The sequence below is a fragment of the Cibotium barometz genome, chromosome 34 (assembly GCF_041138505.1).
Source record: "Cibotium barometz isolate CiBa-2024 chromosome 34, ASM4113850v1, whole genome shotgun sequence".
Classification (NCBI taxonomy): domain Eukaryota; kingdom Viridiplantae; phylum Streptophyta; class Polypodiopsida; order Cyatheales; family Cibotiaceae; genus Cibotium; species Cibotium barometz.
Genome location: NC_141079.1, coordinates 17,597,810 through 17,619,218, shown reverse-complemented (window position 1 = coordinate 17,619,218; position 21,409 = coordinate 17,597,810). Strand labels below are relative to the sequence as shown.

Here is a 21,409-nt window from a genome sequence, read left to right as displayed (position 1 = left end):
TACATCCTCAGGCACCAAAAACCTGCTTGCACTCCACCCAAGTGATAAGCACAAGTCCTCGATGAAGCATAGTAGATCACCACTGCTAAACATAGAAAGAAACTGTCTTCCGAACCCATGAAGCCTCTATGAAGATACCACCGGTGACAAACTGTCGAAAGCCATAGCCTTCAACGCATCTCCTGCACCATAACACTTCAACTGCTTCTTGTTCTTGGCTGACTACTTCTTGTCCTTGGTGTCTTTTCTCCTGAGCTTCATCTTCAGCTCTTGCTCTTCACCTCATATAGGCAAAGACACAAAATCCTGTACTGTGTCCTGCACTTCCTTTTCACTTTCCTCATGTTGAAGCTTTTGATGTGACTCTCATGAGACAACCACGAGCTCGCCCCCTTAGGAAAGTTGGCGATTGTCCCGACCAAAGCAACCACGGACTCGCCTCCTTGAGAAAGTCGACGATGTGTCCCGGCAAACGGAACCTTGATAAACCGGCCTCTGATAAACCAAAGGGCGGTGGAACAAACATTTGCACATAAAACACTTCAACACCATTGAGGACCTAGAAAAGGAAAACAAACAGGGGGAGCTAGAGTGCTCCTGCAAATAGTACACGGACACCGATTGGCCCCAAATCACAGTGGCGCCCCTTGCGGTATTTCTTTAATTGAATATAAGAGCTTTGATTACAATATAAGGCTGGTAATTCAGCCGTCCCAGTAGAACTCCTGAAGCCTGCAAAGAACCTGCATCTGGCTTCTTGTCCACACGGCATCCACAAACAAGTCCAGCCATTGTTCATATCAAAAGATCCTTCTCACATTGAGTCTGCATTCAGAAGCTTTCTCCCATGATCAAGGCTGCCACAACCACCCATAGCCTCTCACACTATGAACAGCATCACACCTGACACATCCAGTGCTTCTGCATCACAACATAGACTCCCAAACTGTCTCTCAAAAGAGTATCACAGCACAGCATACCATACAGTCGACACACCTGTACAAACCCTCTCTACCTTCCAAGGGTACTATCCATCTCTGTCATGGATTCCCTGACCCCTGTCTTGTCAGTAGCAAGGCTATACCAAACATGTGTCCACTCCTGTACCTTCTGCCTGCATGTGACCTATCTCCTGGAGAAACCCAAAAACATGTTTCCTCGCCAACAACGGCATACATCTAGTTACCTGTTCCCTCATGAAACATCTGGCAACATAGAGATGCCCATAGCTGTAGTTCCCACTGTTCCTTTCTAGCAAGAGAAAACAATCTGCTCCATGAGCACGTAGCCATGCGAGCTTGCTTCACTTCCATGTCAAGAAACATAACCACATGTCCTGTACTTGTAGCCAGAAACCCAAGTACATTGCTGAATTTGCAACCAAACAAAAACAGCCCATAAACTATCCCAAAACAGTCCTGAATCCAAAGCATAGAGAAGCTGAAAGTTCCATCAGTTGAACGCCATCCACATGATGTCTATGTTCATGGAAAACCAGCCCCTGTCCACCTCTGAGTCCAAAGAAACCAGCCCTTGTCTACTTTTCAGTAGAGGGAGAGAGAGAGAGAGAGAGAAAGGAGGCCTGTGTCTCTGTTCTGAAGCACAGCACAGCAGCCAGCCCTTTAGTCTCCAAAAAGCATGCGCCTGAAGCTTCTGTAGCATAGCCCGCCTGCAGCCCTTCTGCTGTCCATACAGGCTTGCATCAATCACCTGAACCAGCCGCCAATCAATCTGCAGCAGCCGTACAGTTCTGCCACGTGGACTGTACCTGCACACATGCGCCGCCTTCAATCTGCAGCAACCTGACCTGCGCCGCCTGTACCTGCATCGCCTGAATCTGCACCTGCAGCAGTCTGATCTGCCACGTGGACAGCACCTGCACAGCAGCCGTACAGTCCTGCAGCAGTCGTACAGTTCTGCTCAGGTCCTTCTGTGCGCAGCCAGCATGCAATCCACCTCTTACCAGAAAAGCACACGCTTCCTCTTCAGATAGGCGCCTGAATTTTCAGATGAGCAGCCCCCCTCCACAAGAGTTAGGCGCCTCCTTTTCCTGGCAGCCCCCTCCTTTGCCCCAAAAAGCACACCTGGCCCCAAAATAGCTTATGGGCCACGTTTCTTTAATGATGGGCTAAATAAATGATTTTAAAGGTTTTTAAACCTTCAAAGCTAAAATTCCTTTGCCCCCTTTCACACATGGGGTTATCCACACATGGGCTTCCATCTTCACTCCCACCTGATGCCATTCACACTGTCCACCATGTCCCCGTGCACATCTGCATCTTGTCCAGAGAAAAACACAGGGTCGTAACATACCCCCCTCTTGAAAAATGGCAAGCGTCCTCGATTGCACTCAATGGCACAGTAAAGCATCTCATGAGCAAAGACACCCCATATGACAAAAACAATAGCCTTCCAATGCATCTGGATGATAGAACAATCATCCTGCACAATAAGCCACACTGTCCTCTTGCTTGTTCCTTCAGAACCTACAGCAAAAGTCTAAAACCAAATGGAAACACGTTACCTGTGTTAGCCAAATACAAAACCATACATCATTCTACATATGGCACACATATGCATGACACACATATGCATTCGCAAACAATATGCTCCTCAAAATGCTCTACCTACTCCAAAGTAACAGTCTAAGGGCTGCTCGCAAGCCTTACGCCCATGGGCATCCCGCAGGACCCACGACTGATGGTACAACATGAGCATATGCAAGCACTCAATGCATCCAAACACTACATCTACCAAGTACTTTCCCACATATGTTCTCATGGCCATCCCGCAGGAGTTACACCCAGTGGTGCATCCATGAACATAATAAAGCACTTGATGTATCATACCAATATACATGCAGCACACGACACAATGCAGAGTATTTCCCAATGTATTCTCAATGGTACAAGGATCCAATGGCACCAGAATACAAAAATACCTCTACCTCAAAAAGTGAATGCATACATGCACAAATAGAGTTCGATCCATATTTCCATGAACCAAACCAACTCTAGGACTGCTCGCAAGACTTATGTCCTCCATAGAGTTATCCATAGTTGCAGTTAGAGTTCAAGGTGCGCGCGACTGTGAACCATACCCAACATTACCATCTCATGTGTCTAGAACACAAGATCATAGAAGTCCCATAAGCAGATATACTGTCAGCCTCAGTACCTTCGGGTGAATACAAAGATGTCACCAAGCGACTCCTAGATAACAACTGAGCCTGTCTGTAACAAGGGAGCGGAGGTGCGACCCCCCTCTTGAGCATCAGGTAATGCTCCAGACCCATGCTCTGCTGAACCTGAATGAGCCACAATAAGAGTCGACTCCAACTCAAAGGCATCAAGATAAAGCTGCAAATCCTGAGGTGAATCTGCTAAGTCACCCTCCTCCATCCACTTCGCATCCATCAATGAACCTCCTCCATCCACTTCGTATCCATCAGTGAACAGCGCTTGAACTTCACAGGATAGCGACAGAAACTTTACCCTGTACCTAATGTGCCAGTATATGCTCAGGAATAAGAACCTCGTCAAGTTCCTCCACTTCCATCTGAGCCTCATCTGATACATCCTCAGGCACCAAAAACCTGCTTGCACTCCACCCAAGTGATAAGCACAAGTCCTCGATGAAGCATAGTAGATCACCACTGCTAAACATAGAAAGAAACTGTCTTCCGAACCCATGAAGCCTCTATGAAGATACCACCGGTGACAAACTGTCGAAAGCCATAGCCTTCAACGCATCTCCTGCACCATAACACTTCAACTGCTTCTTGTTCCTGGCTGACTACTTCTTGTCCTTGGTGTCTTTTCTCCTGAGCTTCATCTTCAGCTCTTGCTCTTCACCTCATATAGGCAAAGACACAAAATCCTGTACTGTGTCCTGCACTTCCTTTTCACTTTCCTCATGTTGAAGCTTTTGATGTGACTCTCATGAGACAACCACGAGCTCGCCCCCTTAGGAAAGTTGGCGATTGTCCCGACCAAAGCAACCACGGACTCGCCTCCTTGAGAAAGTCGACGATGTGTCCCGGCAAACGGAACCTTGATAAACCGGCCTCTGATAAACCAAAGGGCGGTGGAACAAACATTTGCACATAAAACACTTCAACACCATTGAGGACCTAGAAAAGGAAAACAAACAGGGGGAGCTAGAGTGCTCCTGCAAATAGTACACGGACACCGATTGGCCCCAAATCACAGTGGCGCCCCTTGCGGTATTTCTTTAATTGAATATAAGAGCTTTGATTACAATATAAGGCTGGTAATTCAGCCGTCCCAGTAGAACTCCTGAAGCCTGCAAAGAACCTGCATCTGGCTTCTTGTCCACACGGCATCCACAAACAAGTCCAGCCATTGTTCATATCAAAAGATCCTTCTCACATTGAGTCTGCATTCAGAAGCTTTCTCCCATGATCAAGGCTGCCACAACCACCCATAGCCTCTCACACTATGAACAGCATCACACCTGACACATCCAGTGCTTCTGCATCACAACATAGACTCCCAAACTGTCTCTCAAAAGAGTATCACAGCACAGCATACCATACAGTCGACACACCTGTACAAACCCTCTCTACCTTCCAAGGGTACTATCCATCTCTGTCATGGATTCCCTGACCCCTGTCTTGTCAGTAGCAAGGCTATACCAAACATGTGTCCACTCCTGTACCTTCTGCCTGCATGTGACCTATCTCCTGGAGAAACCCAAAAACATGTTTCCTCGCCAACAACGGCATACATCTAGTTACCTGTTCCCTCATGAAACATCTGGCAACATAGAGATGCCCATAGCTGTAGTTCCCACTGTTCCTTTCTAGCAAGAGAAAACAATCTGCTCCATGAGCACGTAGCCATGCGAGCTTGCTTCACTTCCATGTCAAGAAACATAACCACATGTCCTGTACTTGTAGCCAGAAACCCAAGTACATTGCTGAATTTGCAACCAAACAAAAACAGCCCATAAACTGTCCCAAAACAGTCCTGAATCCAAAGCATAGAGAAGCTGAAAGTTCCATCAGTTGAACGCCATCCACATGATGTCTATGTTCATGGAAAACCAGCCCCTGTCCACCTCTGTGTCCAAAGAAACCAGCCCTTGTCTACTTTTCAGTAGAGGGAGAGAGAGAGAGAGAGAGAGAGAAAGGAGGCCTGTGTCTCTGTTCTGAAGCACAGCACAGCAGCCAGCCCTTTAGTCTCCAAAAAGCATGTGCCTGAAGCTTCTGTAGCATAGCCCGCCTGCAGCCCTTCTGCTGTCCATACAGGCTTGCATCAATCACCTGAACCAGCCGCCAATCAATCTGCAGCAGCCGTACAGTTCTGCCACGTGGACTGTACCTGCACACATGCGCCGCCTTCAATCTGCAGCAACCTGACCTGCGCCGCCTGTACCTGCATCGCCTGAATCTGCACCTACAGCAGTCTGATCTGCCACGTGGACAGCACCTGCACAGCAGCCATACAGTCCTGCAGCAGTCGTACAATTCTGCTCAGGTCCTTCTGTGCGCAGCCAGCATGCAATCCACCTCTTCCCAGAAAAGCACACGCTTCCTCTTCAGATAGGCGCCTAAATTTTCAGATGAGCAGCCCCCCTCCACAAGAGTTAGGCGCCTCCTTTTCCTGGCAGCCCCCTCCTTTGCCCCAAAAAGCACACGTGGCCCCAAAATAGCTTATGGGCCACGTTTCTTTAATGATGGGCTTAATAAATGATTTTAAAGGTTTTTAAACCTTCAAAGCTAAAATTCCTTTGCCCCCTTTCACACATGGGGTTATCCACACATGGGCTTCCATCTTCACTCCCACCTGATGCCATTCACACTGTCCACCATGTCCCCGTGCACATCTGCATCTTGTCCAGAGAAAAACACAGGGTCGTAACACATACACACACACACACACACACACACACACATAAAATAAAACAAGACAAAACAAAAACAAAAAGCAAAAAACACACACACCTCCAAAGTAATAATAATACTACTAATTACCCAAAGTAATAATACTAATAATAATAATAATAATAATAAAGTTTAGAGATGCGTGGCTGTGGGGATATTCACACCCTCAAAGAATGTAACTATGAAGTGCAACAGTTGGTCACCACTTGGACGAAAATCGTAAGATTTGCATGTCCGCTAAAGTGACAAAAAGATGTACCATCATAAGACTAGATGAATCTGAACTTACAAATAATTTTAAAAGAAAGAAGAGAATCTCCAAAAACAAACAAAATTTTTATTTTAAAAAATAATAATAATAATAAAATAAAAAATAAACTTAAAAGAGACACCCAAGAAAAAATAATAGTAATAATAACTTGCAAAAATAGACAAATATATAACTAAATCATACACGCCCACATACACACAAAAAAATTCTTTATTGAAGCACAACAAAAGAATTTCTAACAAACAAGCTAAATAAATTTTTATAGCTAATTAGTAAAAACAAACTTTAAATGACTAATTTACTAAAACAAAACAAGTAAAGACAAGAATACAAAAAGTGCGAACTTTACCTCAAAGATTGTCCAATCATGAAGTATAAGATCATCAACTTCATCATGCATAGCATGGACTAGGTGCTACAACATCCCTACTCACGTCATTAGTGACCAAGAGTAGGTGCAGGTTTACATATAAAAAAGTTTATCCCAACTAAGAGGACACAATTTTTATACAAAGACCAACGAGCTAAGTTTCTATTACTTCTCCGAAGGTGAAGGGCAAACTCAGCCATGATGAAGACTAGCACTTACAACTAGACTAGCAAAAACAAATCACTTCTCTATTAAAGCAATAATTAAGTAAGACTAAAGCAATGACAAATAACAACTAAGAGCTAAAATGATCTAAACAGAGACTTGTAGTCCTGGAATCTACATTCCCCACAATGGACTTTGGCATTCTATGATACTTGAACACTTGTGCAAGATATATTTTAACCATATGCTTAGCTTTGATGGTCTTTTTGACCGGCAAGAAGTGAGCTTCCTTGCTAAACCTATCCAACACTTGTCCAAATAGCATCGTTACCTTGTTGGATCCGTGGCAAGTCCATAATGAAATCCATTGTAATACTTTCCCATGGTTGCGTGGGAATAGGCAATGGCTGAAGCAAACCTGGAGCCTTTTGCCCATCAAATTTTAACTTTTGACAGGTGATTCGTGCACGTGCATATGCCTCTATGTCCTTCCGCATACCTGGCCAAAAGAAATACTACTTAATCATGTGCGTAGTAGGCATTATGCCTCTATGACCAACATATGGAGGAGCATGACACTCATCCAAAACCTTTTACCTCATGTCAAACACCGCACATAAGACATTATCTTTCATGAGATAACCCACTTAGATCACATATGAGGCATGTGCATGACCAGCCATCAAATCAGCCCAAATAGTGGCAAAATCAGCATCCGTATGATATAAATCACACATGGCAGACAAGTCTCCAAGAGAGGCAACAGAGATAGCTGCTACATACGGAATTCGTGATATGCATCTACCACTACATTCTTCTTTCCCGGGGTGTGCAAGATCTGAAAATATAACATAGAGAGGATATTGGCTATCCTCATATGCTTCTCCGACAATTTAGTTTGGGTAAGAAAATACCTCAAGCTCTGGTGATCTATCTTCACAGTGAAATCAGCCCCAAGAAGGTAATGTTTCCAAATGGTAAGTGCATAAATTACAGCCAGGAGCTCTTTCTCATAAATGCCAAGAGAGAGCTCTATAACATGCAATCTACGGCTCTCATAAGCCACGGCATGTCTCTCCTCATTTAAGATGACTCCTATGCAATTTCCAGATGCATCACATTCCACACTGAATGGCTTTTGCAAATTCGGAATGATCAACACTGGACCATATGTAGTTGCATCTTTCAATTTGAGGAATGCATCCCTCTCTACATCAATCCATTTGAATGTAGCCTTCTTCTTTGTCAAGTTATGCAAAGGAGAAGCAATCCATGCAAAGTGCCGAATGAACCTGCAGTAGTAAGAGTATAATCTAAGAAAACTATGGATCTCATGCAATGATCTCAATTCGGGCCAATTCCGAATTGCATCAATCTTTGCACGATCCATCTACACTCCATCTTTGGACACAATATACACAAGATAATGTATCTCTAACAAGAAGAACTCACTCTTCTCTGCATTTATGAAGAGTTTATGCTTACAGAGTTCTTCAAAAACAATAGCCAAATGAGCTCTATGCTCTTCTTCGGTCTTCGAGAAGACTAGAATGTCATCAAGGAAGACAACTGTAAATTTCCTGGACCCACAGAATATACGATCCATCATTCTATTGAATGTAGCCGAGATATTTGTAAGACCAAAAGACATAACAAGATACTCATAAAGCCCAAATGTTGTCTTGAAAGCAGTTTTATATACATCCTCAAGCACCACACGCACTTGATGATACCCACTCTTGAGATCAATTCGGCTAAGGCATGTCGTTCCATCCAACTTGTCAAGGATGTCATCTATGTGTGGAATCGGAAACTGATTCTTGATGGTAAGCTTTTCAAAGCTCTATAATCCACGCACATACGAAAAGATCCATCCTTCTTTTGAACCAAGAGAACATGTGAACAATATGGGGAAGAGCTTGGCTCAACCACACCCTTCTCAAGAACCTCATTTACCTGCTTCATGATCTTCTCTTTTTGGGATACACTTACACGATAGGCTGGCCTATTAGGTGGTGAGCTACCCAACACAAGATCAATGAGATGATCTTCCGATCGTACGAGTGGCAACTCATTTGGTAACTCATCAACAAAACAATCATTATACTCTTGCAAGAATTTCAACCTATCATTACTAAGAGTGTTTCCATGCACATTATTTTCTTCAACATGATCCCATACAAAAATCAAGTCCGCAAAAATACTCTTTTTCATTACTTTCTTAATTTGTACATGAGATACAAAGAGAATGGTATCACCCTCTTCACCAGCATCAATCACATGCTCTCAACATTTATGCATGAAGGTGATCCTTTTGATCTTGCAAGCCTTGCACGGATCCATTCATGTATGCTAAGGCTTTCCAGCTGTTTTGCTGAATTTCAGTTACTGGGAGTATGTGTGGTTGTCCACTCTAGGTATCAGGTAGAGAGGACAAGTGCCTTGTGGTGCAAGCTAGAACAGACACATGGCTGATTGCTCTCTTTGTACAAATCTGGGCGGTGGGCATTGGGTTTTGTCCACCTCGGGATATCAGTGTGTGCGAACATAGGGCCGGTCATAACTTATAAGTGAGTTTCGGTTGCCCAAAACTTAATGAAGTGTGTACACACTCACTAATAAATTAGTGCTAATTCCTAAGGCTAGGTTTTTGACCAATACTTACCACCTGTCACATGCCACATAACTATGTCAACACACAATTTCACACACACAGTTCACAGGCGGACGTCCCCTTACCCGAAACTACACTTTGGTCAAGCAAGCATGAAAACAGCATACAAATTCAATTGCAAGCAAGCACCAATGCAATGCAGCATTGGTATGGACAATCCCCATTCATGAGACTATACCAAAATAGACGTGCTCCAAGCAAGTACACGAGGTACCAGACCCAATGGAACACCAATCCTACAAGCATTTCCGGGCATGTAAACACAGGCACAAGTGCCAACGGAAACCAAGTCCACAGTCACATGAGTGGCATCAATCCTCGGCATATACAACTGCCATGGACGCCAGTCCAATGTACATACATAATGAGAAAGCACGAGTGGACCAATTGGGTGGCCAAATGGTGACATGTTACATCTTGTAATAGAGGAGGAGGAGTTATGCAGACAGTAAGGTATGCTTTTTTCTGCACACACAAAAAAGCAAGACATGAGGAAAGTAGATTCTATTTGGGATTTTATTTATTTATTAAAGCATGATTTATGTGTTTTTTAGCACCCAAAGAAAAGCAAGGTTTTAAGCCAAATTTGGAAGCATGCTTTTTAAGGATTAAAGTGGCTATTTTTGGACTCCCATCTATGCGTTAATCAGTAGTCTTGCCACTCCTAGCAGGTTCTATGCTGCATTATACACTTCTTGCATTGTTCCGTTAGCTTCACACCCTCCTCAAGGGAACACATGGTAAGGTAGGAGCCTCCCGCCAGGCTGGGATGGCAGTAGCCCTAGCAAATGGGTCTGTCAAATCCCGAGATCTCTCCAAGAAGGAAACCTGCAAAACAACCATGAAAAGCAAGACAAAGCAACAAACCCTAACCCTAGAAGGCAAAGCAGAAGAAACATATCTAGGTGCAGGCAACTCGCCACCCAACCATGGCAGCCATGAGCGAGGCTCACAATCTTGGCCGTAGTTATCCTGAAACCAAAAGTATCTTCCATTTGACTACCATGCTTTCATCTTGATGTCCTCTATAAATCTAGTCTGGAAAAAACCACAAAACTGGGAAAACCCAGAACCTACTAATGAAGCTTGAACCAAGTGGAACCCAACAGTAGTCTCTTCCCAAACAAGAGAAGAACTGATCTTCTAGAAAAGATCATCAATCTGTACTTCGTCACCTCGGAAGTCTAACTTAACAAACAAACCTCGGAAAGTCTATGAGTACCTTGGACATGAAAGGAACAACTCTTCCAACAGACCTGGTTATGATGCAAGCTAGCATCTATCATGACTATCTATATCAAAAGTAAAGTATCTATCCCTCAACAATATTGAGATAGCCTTGTGTTTGTAGGCGCAGAGTTTGAATGAAGCCTTGACAATCTAGCGTAGCCCCGTAACATGCGATGGATCATGATTCATGGCATCCCATACCACCATGATACACCCCATACACGTGCTACGATTACTACAAAACACGAGTTTGTGGATCTGTCGCAATCTATCAAAAACAATAAATGCCAATGGCTGACCATGGGCCACAAACTAAAACAAGTTCTCGAAAGGAAGAACTCCAAACGAGACTAATGATCATAACGTGATCAAGGGATTAGACAACATCTGTGTACGCAAAGAAGAACAACCTTGACCACTCAAAGCCTCTCTCTAAACCTAGAAAATCTTGGCAACCAAAACTTGCTTCCAAAAACTTATGCGCATAGCGCAAATTCTTGAATAACCAATGATTCAATAGTCTTGGTATAAGAATAGGCGGGTATACTTGGAATAGTGTGAATAGATCTGTACACACTTCACTATGGACATAGAACTAGAGGACCATCAAAATCTTAAGGACCGTAAGATTCAAAAGGTACATATTGGGTATTGTCACATAACCGTCTTGTCATGAAATCTGACAATGAATCCCAACATGTAAACTTAATCTAGATGCCCTCTATCAAATATCAGTGTAGCCACAATGTCAATGTGTGGTCAACTATTCCTCAATCCTACATATGTAGGTAAGTCTTGCCTATCAAAGCTCAACAATGAGAACAATAGTCATTCCAATATCTGTGGGATATTAGGTTTATGTCTTGCATGGTACAAGCCCATGACTAACTCGTGTGTGTGTGACCATGAAGTTCTTGGTGTAAAAACTCCCATGTGTACTCCAGAACAAACATGTGTACTTGCATAATACGGTACAACACTGTGCTTTTATTGTTAAACCCTATCTTGCATAATACGGTACAACACTGTGCTTTTATTGTTAAACCCTATCTTGCATGTGAAAAACAAACACATACCTCATAACACGCTGGTCCAAAACTGAGATAGAACGAAGCACGTGCATCCGAACCTCGCAAGTACACCACAAAGTCCCGTACACAACCTAGACATCTTGGAGAGAAAAGAATCTGAAGAGAGATCGTAGAAAAACATGTCGCCATCACTTGCTGCTGAAGAGCAGCCCACTGACGATCGTACGCCTCTGTCCGGACAACCTACATGTGGCTGTCCACAACCAATGGCTGCGTGTGGTATACCTCAGGTAACATGGATGGCTGTGGCATGTGCAGCTCTGCTAGACTGCCCTGCATCTGCATGAGTGCATGCACACATCATGCGTGGCTGCATGGGAAACAGCCCCAAAAACTTGGGCTTCCTCACCCCAAAGGGGTGCTCATCAGCAAGGTACAGTCCCCATGTGGGCTGCCACAAGCCCCATGGAGTTTTTTTTTCTTGGTGGCGCTTATCCTAGCGGCCAGCTTTTTTCTGGCTGCCGCTTTTCTTGTCCCCCACGTGCCGCCACCGCCTACCTCACTTTTCTATGGCAGCCTGGTGGCCTGCACATGGGCCTCTGCCTGCTCGTACAGCAGCAAGTATGCGATAGCATGCTTGTCTTCTCTCTACGCTGCGCTTCCTCGCCATGCTGGCCTTGCTTTGCTACAGGTGACCCCTACTCAACACCCCTATGGCTACTGTTTGCACACAATAACCCCTACGACTGCCCTGTGGGTTTTCACCGCAGCCTCTCCACCAGACTTAGGGCTAGCCTATGGCGCCTGTACACAGCAGCCCTACTTGGCAGGCCTGCACATGGCAGCCAAGCAACCTTGGGCTAAGCCTATGGGAAATCTTTCCCATATTCAAAAGCACACATTCAACCACGCCTGCATGCCTCAGCCCTGCAGTCGTCATCAACACCTCTCTCACACACGTTATAAAAAGACGGTTTTCCCTCCTTGACGTCAGAGATTATATTTAACTTCACAAAGCTTAACAATGGAAAGAACACGCTAGGAACAAAAGAAACGATGAGAGTTTACCCCGTTTTCCATGACACAAACGATGCCAACAGCATACCTCTCTTTCTTGTGTGCTAGGGTTGGCTCTGATACCACCGTCAAGCCTCCAGGATCTCCCCGTAAGGCAAACCTACAAAACAAACCATAAACCATGAAGGGGGTGCAAGCATACTCGCCACCCAACCATGACAGCCGTGAGCGAGGCTCACAATCTTGGCCATCCCCACCGAGCCACAAGCTAGGGTGTCATGCTCTCGTGAGTGCCCTGCCATTGTCCTCATCCGGTGTCCTCTACCACCCGGGGTTGTCCCCCAAGGACGTCGGCCTCCTGCGCGATGGTGCTCCTGCTCCACGCGCTCTGCACTCCTGTACTCCATCCGTCGGTGTGTGCCCAACTGTTAGCCCCCCCCCCAATAAATAGGGAAGGAACATCCAAAAAGCACACACTATCAATAGCGGACCAAAAAGCACATGTCCGCCCACAACATATCACACTCTAGCTCGTCAATCTGCCTGCCCCTAGCATACACATGATAGGGCCCCCCCGAACACTTGCTTGTAAGGGAGGCAGGGCGCGCTCTACTTCGATTTGAAAGGGATAACCAAAGGAGCGCGAAGTGCTTCCCCACTGTAGGCGGGGGAAGTGCTTCCCCAGGGCCCTCTCTCTCCAGCGGAGTGACGTCTGCCTTGGAAGGCCACCCTTACGTAGTAAGGTCACCAGGTGTGGGTTATTAAGAAAAGCAACTGGAACCCATTTAATTGGATGCACAAGGGCATCTTGTGGTTTGGATGTTGCCAACAAGGTGTATAACATACTCGATCCCATGAACATGGTGTCGAGAAAAGGGGAATCCTAATGTTTTTGCAAAGGTCCAAGAACGGCTTTTTCGAACTCTCTTTGAGACACAATTTAAGTGCTCACATTTTCTTTTTGTATATATCCCAAGTTCAGTGAGTTTTGAGATTTTGCCAATTTATGTATGAATCCACGTTTTGCTTTTGCAAAATTTATTATTGAATGCTAAGCCTATTGTCTTCGAAATTATGAGTTTATAAACCCATGGTTGTATTAGAAGTAATATTTTCTCATGATATAGCTTTTGACTGACTTGTTGAAACATGAGTAATAGCATATCTGAGAGTACTCTTTTCCTAAGAGAGTGAAGAGATGAGTAATAGCATATCTAAGAGCCTAAGGGAGTGAGGAGATGATACCAAGACCACAGTACATTTGACTTGTCGAAACACAAGATATGAGTAATAGCATATCTAAGAGTATTCTTTTCCTAAAGGAGTGAAGATACGAGTAATAGCATATCTAAGAGTACGCTTTCCCCAAGGGAGTGAAGAGATGATAAACTTGTACCCCATGTACAAAGCGGCAACCCAGTTAAACATGAGACAGAATAGAAGTTTGAGAACTTCTAGGTCTATGACTGAGGGTCTAAGACCACTTGGTTGTGCCCTTAGATTTTGTGATGTATAAGTATGAGGTACCCGAATATGTCAAAAGTTCTCTAGGTATGGACTTGAGTCTTGGTCCCACGGAAGCACTAGATGCTCCAAGGTGTGAACTCGGTACAACCGAAGCATCTAACCCCTTGATTAGCCAATGTCTGATGCCACAAGACAGGGGTTCAGAGCCAAATAAACCCATTCTGTCTTTCTGTTACTGTTCCGACAGCTGAAGTCTTCTAGTTGATAAGTTTGGGAAAGGTTCGAGTCCCGGATGGTCATTTCGATTGGGCACTGTGGATAGGAAAGGAATTCAAACTTCCCAGATGGGGGGAAGTGTGCTTTCCTACCGTGGAAGCAATGTGTATTTCCATTCCCTAGGAAGTGGTGAATACTTAGTCTATTGAATACGTAGTCTATACACATGATAATCTAGTCGTGAAGCTCATCACTTTATGCCAGGAACAGATTGGTAGCTGAACTGGTTAATCAATTTGCTAACTTTATGAAGGTGTTTAAACCAGACCCACCTCACGAGGTTCTTGATGGATAAGAAGAGTGAAATCGGTTCTGACTCAATAACAAACTTTGGTTGGAGAATTCCAATCAATTAGTTGCATCTTTGGGGAAGCAGCAGTGTGAACTAATTGATATGATTTCTCTAACAAAAGAGTTTGGAGTCTTGGAAACCATTTTGACCTGGGGAATCTCCATGCATTGTTAATTTCTGTGACGTAGTGACGTAAAGGAGCTTATTAGAGAAGCTTACCTGTAGGATTAGCTCAATTTGGTGAGTGAAACCTATTTGACCGTGACAATTGTATTCAACGGGAGATTTTATTAATAAGAGCGCAATCCTTAATTCCATGAAATATACTCTGGCAAGACTCAGACCAATCAGCTTCATCCCGCATAGGATGTCATTAGAATTTGGGAATAAGTGGGTGTAGGTTCTTGTGTGCAGGTGTATCTACTTTTATGTTCACATCTCTGTAAGGCATAGAAAATGGATGCCAATATCATGTCATAGAGTTAGTTGCATTCCATAGATAGGCTTGCATGTAGAAGTAGGATTTTGTGCAAGATTACAACACAAGAAAAAGTTATTTGAAGGTGCACCACAATGGCAATGACATAGCTGCACTTGGGACGGACGATGTCAACTACCTATCACTAGTGCACCTTTCAACTTGGCTGTAGGGCAACATACAAGAACAATGTGCTACTCCATGCTCAAATCTCTGTGATCACTCCCAGGCATTCCAACTTGATTCACATTGGCTAAACAAATATCGAAAAAAAATCCAGAATGATTATGTTGACTTCGTGTGGGGATGGTACCTGATCTTTGGTGTTGATGGTGAATCATTGGAACCGCCAGAGCAGACGACGACCACACTGCCATTCTTGGGTTTGGGTGTGTTGACAAATCTCAGGAGCCAAGTCTGGCATAGAGCCGAATCACCGTCCCGCAGCAGAAGCAGACGTTCAGGGGCAAAACATACAAAGTGTACAGCGCGCGAAACCACACGTGGCCTGCGTTTCAGAGAGCAACAATGCAGAGAAGAGACAGGGGGAGACCCAATGTGAGACAGAACGCGGTCCATGGATATTATGGATATATGTGTGCGCATGCGGCGTGTGTGGGAATAATCTTCTAGAACAAAAGCTTCTAATTAGAGGGTGCCATGAAGCAGGCAGGGTGAATAAAAACCCGACAGCGAATACGTACTTTGGGCACTGAGAGGATTGCTTGAGAGATAATATATATGACCTGTGGACACTGAGAGGCGGCCAAAAGGAGAACTTCAATAGCCCAGCAGACTCAAAACCCCCCAGTACAACAAGCTGCCGCTAATTACCAAGCTCACAAACCCAGAAAAGAGAAAGCGCGCTATAGATAGAATAGAGATAGAGATAGTGATCATCATCAATCATGACCACGAGGAGGAGGAGAAAGAGGAGTTATTTCTTCTTCTCCTTCTTCTTCTTCTTGTTTATCAAAAAAAATAAAAAAAATAAAAAATACTTGAGTGAAGCAGCCCCGCCCCCTCCCTCCTTGTCAGCATACATTTCATCTCGACGTTGATGAGGTGGCCAGCGCAACACCTCTTATTGATAATAAGGCAGCGGACGTCATCAAAGTAAAAAAACTGGTTTGTATATTTTTCTCTGCGGAATTTAAAAATCTAGGGGGGAAAAGAGTTTGATAACAACCTTATGGGGTTACTTTATCTATCTTCCATATGAACAGCATGTCAAAATAAAACCTAAACTCATTTAAAAACAACAAATACGTGAATAGAATCACGAGTTTATTTTTAAAAAATCCTTCTAATTTAAAGAGGGCATTTCAAATTCAAAAACTTAAAATATCCTTTAACAATCTACACCCAAAACATAATTTTTTTACACCATGTGAAATTTCATTGCTTTCTAAAATTATACAAAGGACTATTTACTAGAAAACAAAACATAGAGAAGAACAAACAAATGCTATAAAGCCCCCTTGGAACATAATTTTTTATTAATTAATTAGATGGTGGTTGAGGCCCCCCAAGGGAAAAAAATTTGTAAGGTTTATAAGGCTAAAAAAAAACTACAAGGTTTATAAGGCTAACGGTTGGGTGTTAGGTAGGATTTAGCATGATTGTGAAATTTTTGGGACACGCATGCATGGGGGCTGGGCAACAATTAAGGGGGTGCATGGAGCGGCTCGTCGGTCGTGAGCATCTCCTTGGTCATCGTCTGCACCTCCTCTACCTACTGAGGTGAGATGCGAGTCACTCCTTTCTTCTTGCGTGTTGTTGTCTGTGTTTAGGGCAGGGAGTCGCATGGTTAGTGGTGTGGGGCCTTCGTATGCGGCTCGCTCCTACGTGTTGTTATATGTGTTTAGGGTAGGGGGTCGTGTGGTTCGTGGTGTGGGGTTGCTCATTCGGCAGCATCTCCTCTGTGTTGTTGTCTATGTTTAGGGCAAGGGGTCGCGTGGTTTGTGGTGTGGGGCTGCTCCTTCGTCGGCATCTTTTTTGCCTGTGCGTCATGCTGAGGTGAGATGCGGCTCGCTCCTTTCTTCCTGCGTGTTGCTCAGAGCGTCCGCATGTTTGTGGTGGTCTGTGTTGTGATGGTATGTGGTTGGTTGCTAGAGGTCGATGCTTCATCATCTTTGATGAGTTGTTGTGGTGATCTTTGATTAGTTGCTAGTTCTTGTGATGGTCTGTGATTAGTTGCTAATTAATGATTAGTTGCTGGTTCGATTTTATTGTTTAGTTACTAATTAATGCTTGTTTGTTGGTCCGATTTGATGAGAACCCTGCTAATCTTAATTTTATTGTTTAGTTACTAATTAATGCGTGGTCCGATTTGATGAGAACCCTACTAATCTTGATTTTATTAATAATTAATGCTTGTTCTTTCTACTTTTGTAGATTAATGGTGTAGTCAGATTTTGTAATTAAATGTCGATTAAATGTAGATTAAAACTAACTAATATCTTTCTATACGTCAGCCTCGTGAGGGCGCGTACGGCAAATGCGCGTTGGATTGGGAGCCTTTGGTACGGTCATGGGTGGGATGCGATTTTGTACGATTAGCTGAGACAATAAAAGGGGACCTGTGTGGAGGGCTCTGGGAGCTTGGGTTGGCTTCGCTTTGTCTACTCTGTGTTGTGGGGTTGGGTCGGCACAGGCACCTAGGTGGATAGGAACTCACTATTGGCATTGCGTTGGGTCGTAGGCTCTGTGTTGGGGGCTTGGGGACTCACTATTGGGGTTGCGTTGGGTCGTAGGCTCTGTGTTGTGGGCTTGGGGACTCACTATTGGGGTTACGTTGGGTTTGTCTAACTGTCGTAGGTTCTGTGTTGTGGGGTTGGGTTGGGTCTGTGTGTTGGGGCGGGTCTTTGCCATGGCACCTCACCATCCTCAAGGGCTTACAGACATCACAAATGTAGGTAAAGATACAGCATGCCCTTTTGCGCATCCACAAGATGAAGGGAAAGTCTTGGAGACTACTACATCCACGCATGCCCGTGGACAAAGGCAAGGGCGTGGTAGATTCATTAAATCCTCGTATTCTCACACTCCCTGAAGGAAATAAAGTGGTTAGAAATCTACATATGGTGAAGAGTAGGGCAAGGTCTGTAGGTTCTGACCCTAGCATTAACAATACCACCAATTGCAAAAAAGGGTCACTCGTTAGGTTAACCAGGTTGTTTGAGGTTTCTATGACTATAGGTGCTGGGAGTGGTGACATAGATATTACATTCTGGGAACCACTGGAAGATTTTGTCCAGTCTGAATGTATTAGTGTTTTGTTTGCTCTTGAGAAGGGTGGAACATTGAATCATGTCCACTTCCAAATGGTCATTAAAGTAATGGCAGTTTCTTTGATCTCTAAAGGCAACCTTATCAAAAAATATCTTACATGGGATGTATCAAAACCAACTGGGGGCATTGTCATGTGAAAGGGTTTGAAACAAGTTCGCTTACACACATTCGAAGGTATGTTGGGTTATTGCATGAAAGATATGTTTAAACCTCATTTTAAGTTTTTTTATCACAATGTAATGGCAAAAAAGAAATTACTAGGGGGCAAGAGCAATATGCATTGTATGGGGCTGGAGATTTAAAGAGCAAAGTGTCTTTGTCACCAGTGAATGTATTTGACCGAGCATATGTGTACATAGATAACTACATTCCTAATAGGCTTGGGTCAACAATGGAGTTAACACTTTTGCGCATGCTGCACACAAGGAAGTACTACCTATTTGCCCAGTGGCTAATCCCTAAAACTAGAAATGGGATGGACAAAAAAAAGAGCGGTCGTAGCATGAAAAGTGATGAAGATACCGCATCTCACTCAGCTGATTGATGTTGATCAAATTTTCTTTTTGGAGTCTCCTCGTCTACAGGTATTATTTGGATGTGGATGCTGACAAAATGAAGCGAATGAAGAAGATGATGGGAAGCCCTGTTCGAGAAGCAACCCCATCAATCTTGAAAGTGACGAATGTGCTCTTTTGTGGAGAGGGTGGTTCCTTGTCTTTGAAGAAGGGAATCATGGATCTTTTCTAGATGGCTCCAATTATGGGCCTTTGTTCTGTGCTTGCAAGACAACCAAACATGTTGTTTTCATGTGACTTTGAAGAAAGAAACTGTTTGTTTTGATGTGAATAATAGTTTTTAGAATGCAATGTAAATAGTACTCCACCCTTGTACATACATGAAGCAATATATACAATAACTTTTTGAAAAATGTCTATCTTATACATTCTGAAATTTTGTGCAAAATTTGTTCGAAATTCACATATATATATATATATATATATATATATATATATATATATATATATATATATATATATATAATATTATATATTATAGTTAAAAATTTATCTATCTTATGTAATTTGTCAATTTTTGGCATTTTTAAAAAACAATAGATTTTTTTGCAAACCATTGAATTTAGTGGTGCAATTTGTAAATTTATGGCTTTTTTTATTAAAAAAAGAGAGAAATATTTTTTGCAGACCATTGAATATATAATCCTTTATAGAAACTAAGGTCTAAACCTAACAAAAAAAATACTAAGGTAAGAACCTTAGTAAAACAATGCAAAATTTTTTATCCAAGAAATAGTATTCCACTCTTTTAGAGTAATACGTGCATGTTTGTTGCCCTATCCTCCACCATTGTCCCATCAAATCCACCTTAAAAGTAGGGATAGTCTTCACACACCCTTGTTTTAGGTTTTCTACACCTTAAAAGCAAGGGTAGTCTTCACACACCCTTGTTTTAGGTTTTCTACACCTTAAAAGCAAGGGTAGTCTTCACACACCCTTGTTTTAGGTTTTCTACACCTTAAAAGCAAGGGTAGTCTTCATGCACCCTTATTTAAGGTTTGTTACACCTTTGCAAGGTAGCCCCATATTAGTGGAATCTCCACTACTTTGTTACACATTGCCATCCAAAATCTCCATCCGTCATTTATTATATTTTAGTGTGTGACGTCTCTAAGAAGAGAGGTTGTTATTTAACTAAACCAAATGTGATGTTTCAACATGTAAACTAGGAGAAGCTTTACACAACACCAAGTCAGCTTAATTGTTGCAAGCATGATCAACCACTCTTCCATTATTTAAATGTATCTACAAAATTAAAGAAGATACTAGCAATGCTTACAACCACCTAATAGTCGTTTAGGTGTACACAGTCACTAAAAGAGCATGGAAATTAGTTGGCATTTAAGAAAGATGGCATGTGAGAGTGGCCATTTTTGGATGTCAACGATTTGAAGTTGCAATGCCATGATGGAGAGCTAGAGCCCCTGCATAGCAACATTGTCTTTTGTTGGGGGATCTAGAAATACATGCACTAAAATGACGACCACCCCATGGATGCCCAAAATAGAGTGGATACATAGTAGACTTACCAACTCTTATACATACACTGCCGTTTGGCGTGCCTCTATTCTCATGTTGATAGCCATTATTCTTCATAAAAACATGTAGTAAAGGTCACTTATGGAAGGGGATTTGAGCACAATGCACAACCTCTTTCCTTGGCCATGAGGATCATCGTATGGAACACATCCATGGCTAGGGAGCACCCATAGCCTCAAGCACAATGATAGTGCACGAGGAGTTCCAACGAGCTCTAGTAGTCGGAGGGTCAGATCAACATTCTATTCCTCTATAAGCATCATTTGTCAAGCCAATAACTTGAACCTTAGATTGATTTAGTGATGTAATTAAAGACAAGGCACTTTTTTGTTGGGAATAAATTTTGATAAGAACATACCATCAAAGTTTGAAATACTAGTTTACCTAACCTCTCCTTAACAATAAACTACGTGAATGGATGGATTTGTTATGACTTTGACATTAAATATCTTCTTGGAAAGGAGAATAAAGTGGCAAGATATTTCCAAGATAGCTAGCCCTCTCACCGATGTCACTAAGAAGAACACTAACAAATGTCAAAAGGCATTTGAAACCATCAAAGAGAAAACATTCCAAAATTGCATTCTAAAGATTCCTAATCCAAGCGGAGGGAGCAGAAAGGATGTGTGTTAATCCAAAATGGGAGAGTAGTGACCTATGTATCTTGGGATGTCAAGGTCCACAAAATGAGGTACCTGATTCATGACCTAGAACTAGCATACGTAGTTCACACTCTCAAACATTGGAGGCACTTTTTATTGAGGGAAAAAATTGAAGTAAGAACATACCATCAAAGTGTGAAATACTTGTTTACCTAACCTA

General features: G+C 43.0%; 1 protein-coding gene across 1 annotated transcript in view; it reads right to left on the bottom strand.

Moving 5' to 3' along the window:
- Positions 1–16,179, bottom strand: part of LOC147618740 (LOW PSII ACCUMULATION-like protein) — a 42,562-nt gene extending 26,383 nt beyond the window's left edge. Inside the window, exon 1 of the mRNA XM_086773788.1 lies at positions 15,493–16,179. Within this exon, the coding sequence (XP_086629914.1) occupies positions 15,493–15,785 (293 nt within the window). The 5' untranslated portion in view covers positions 15,786–16,179. The remainder of the gene's footprint in view (positions 1–15,492) is intronic.
- Positions 16,180–21,409: the final 5,230 nt, after the last annotated feature.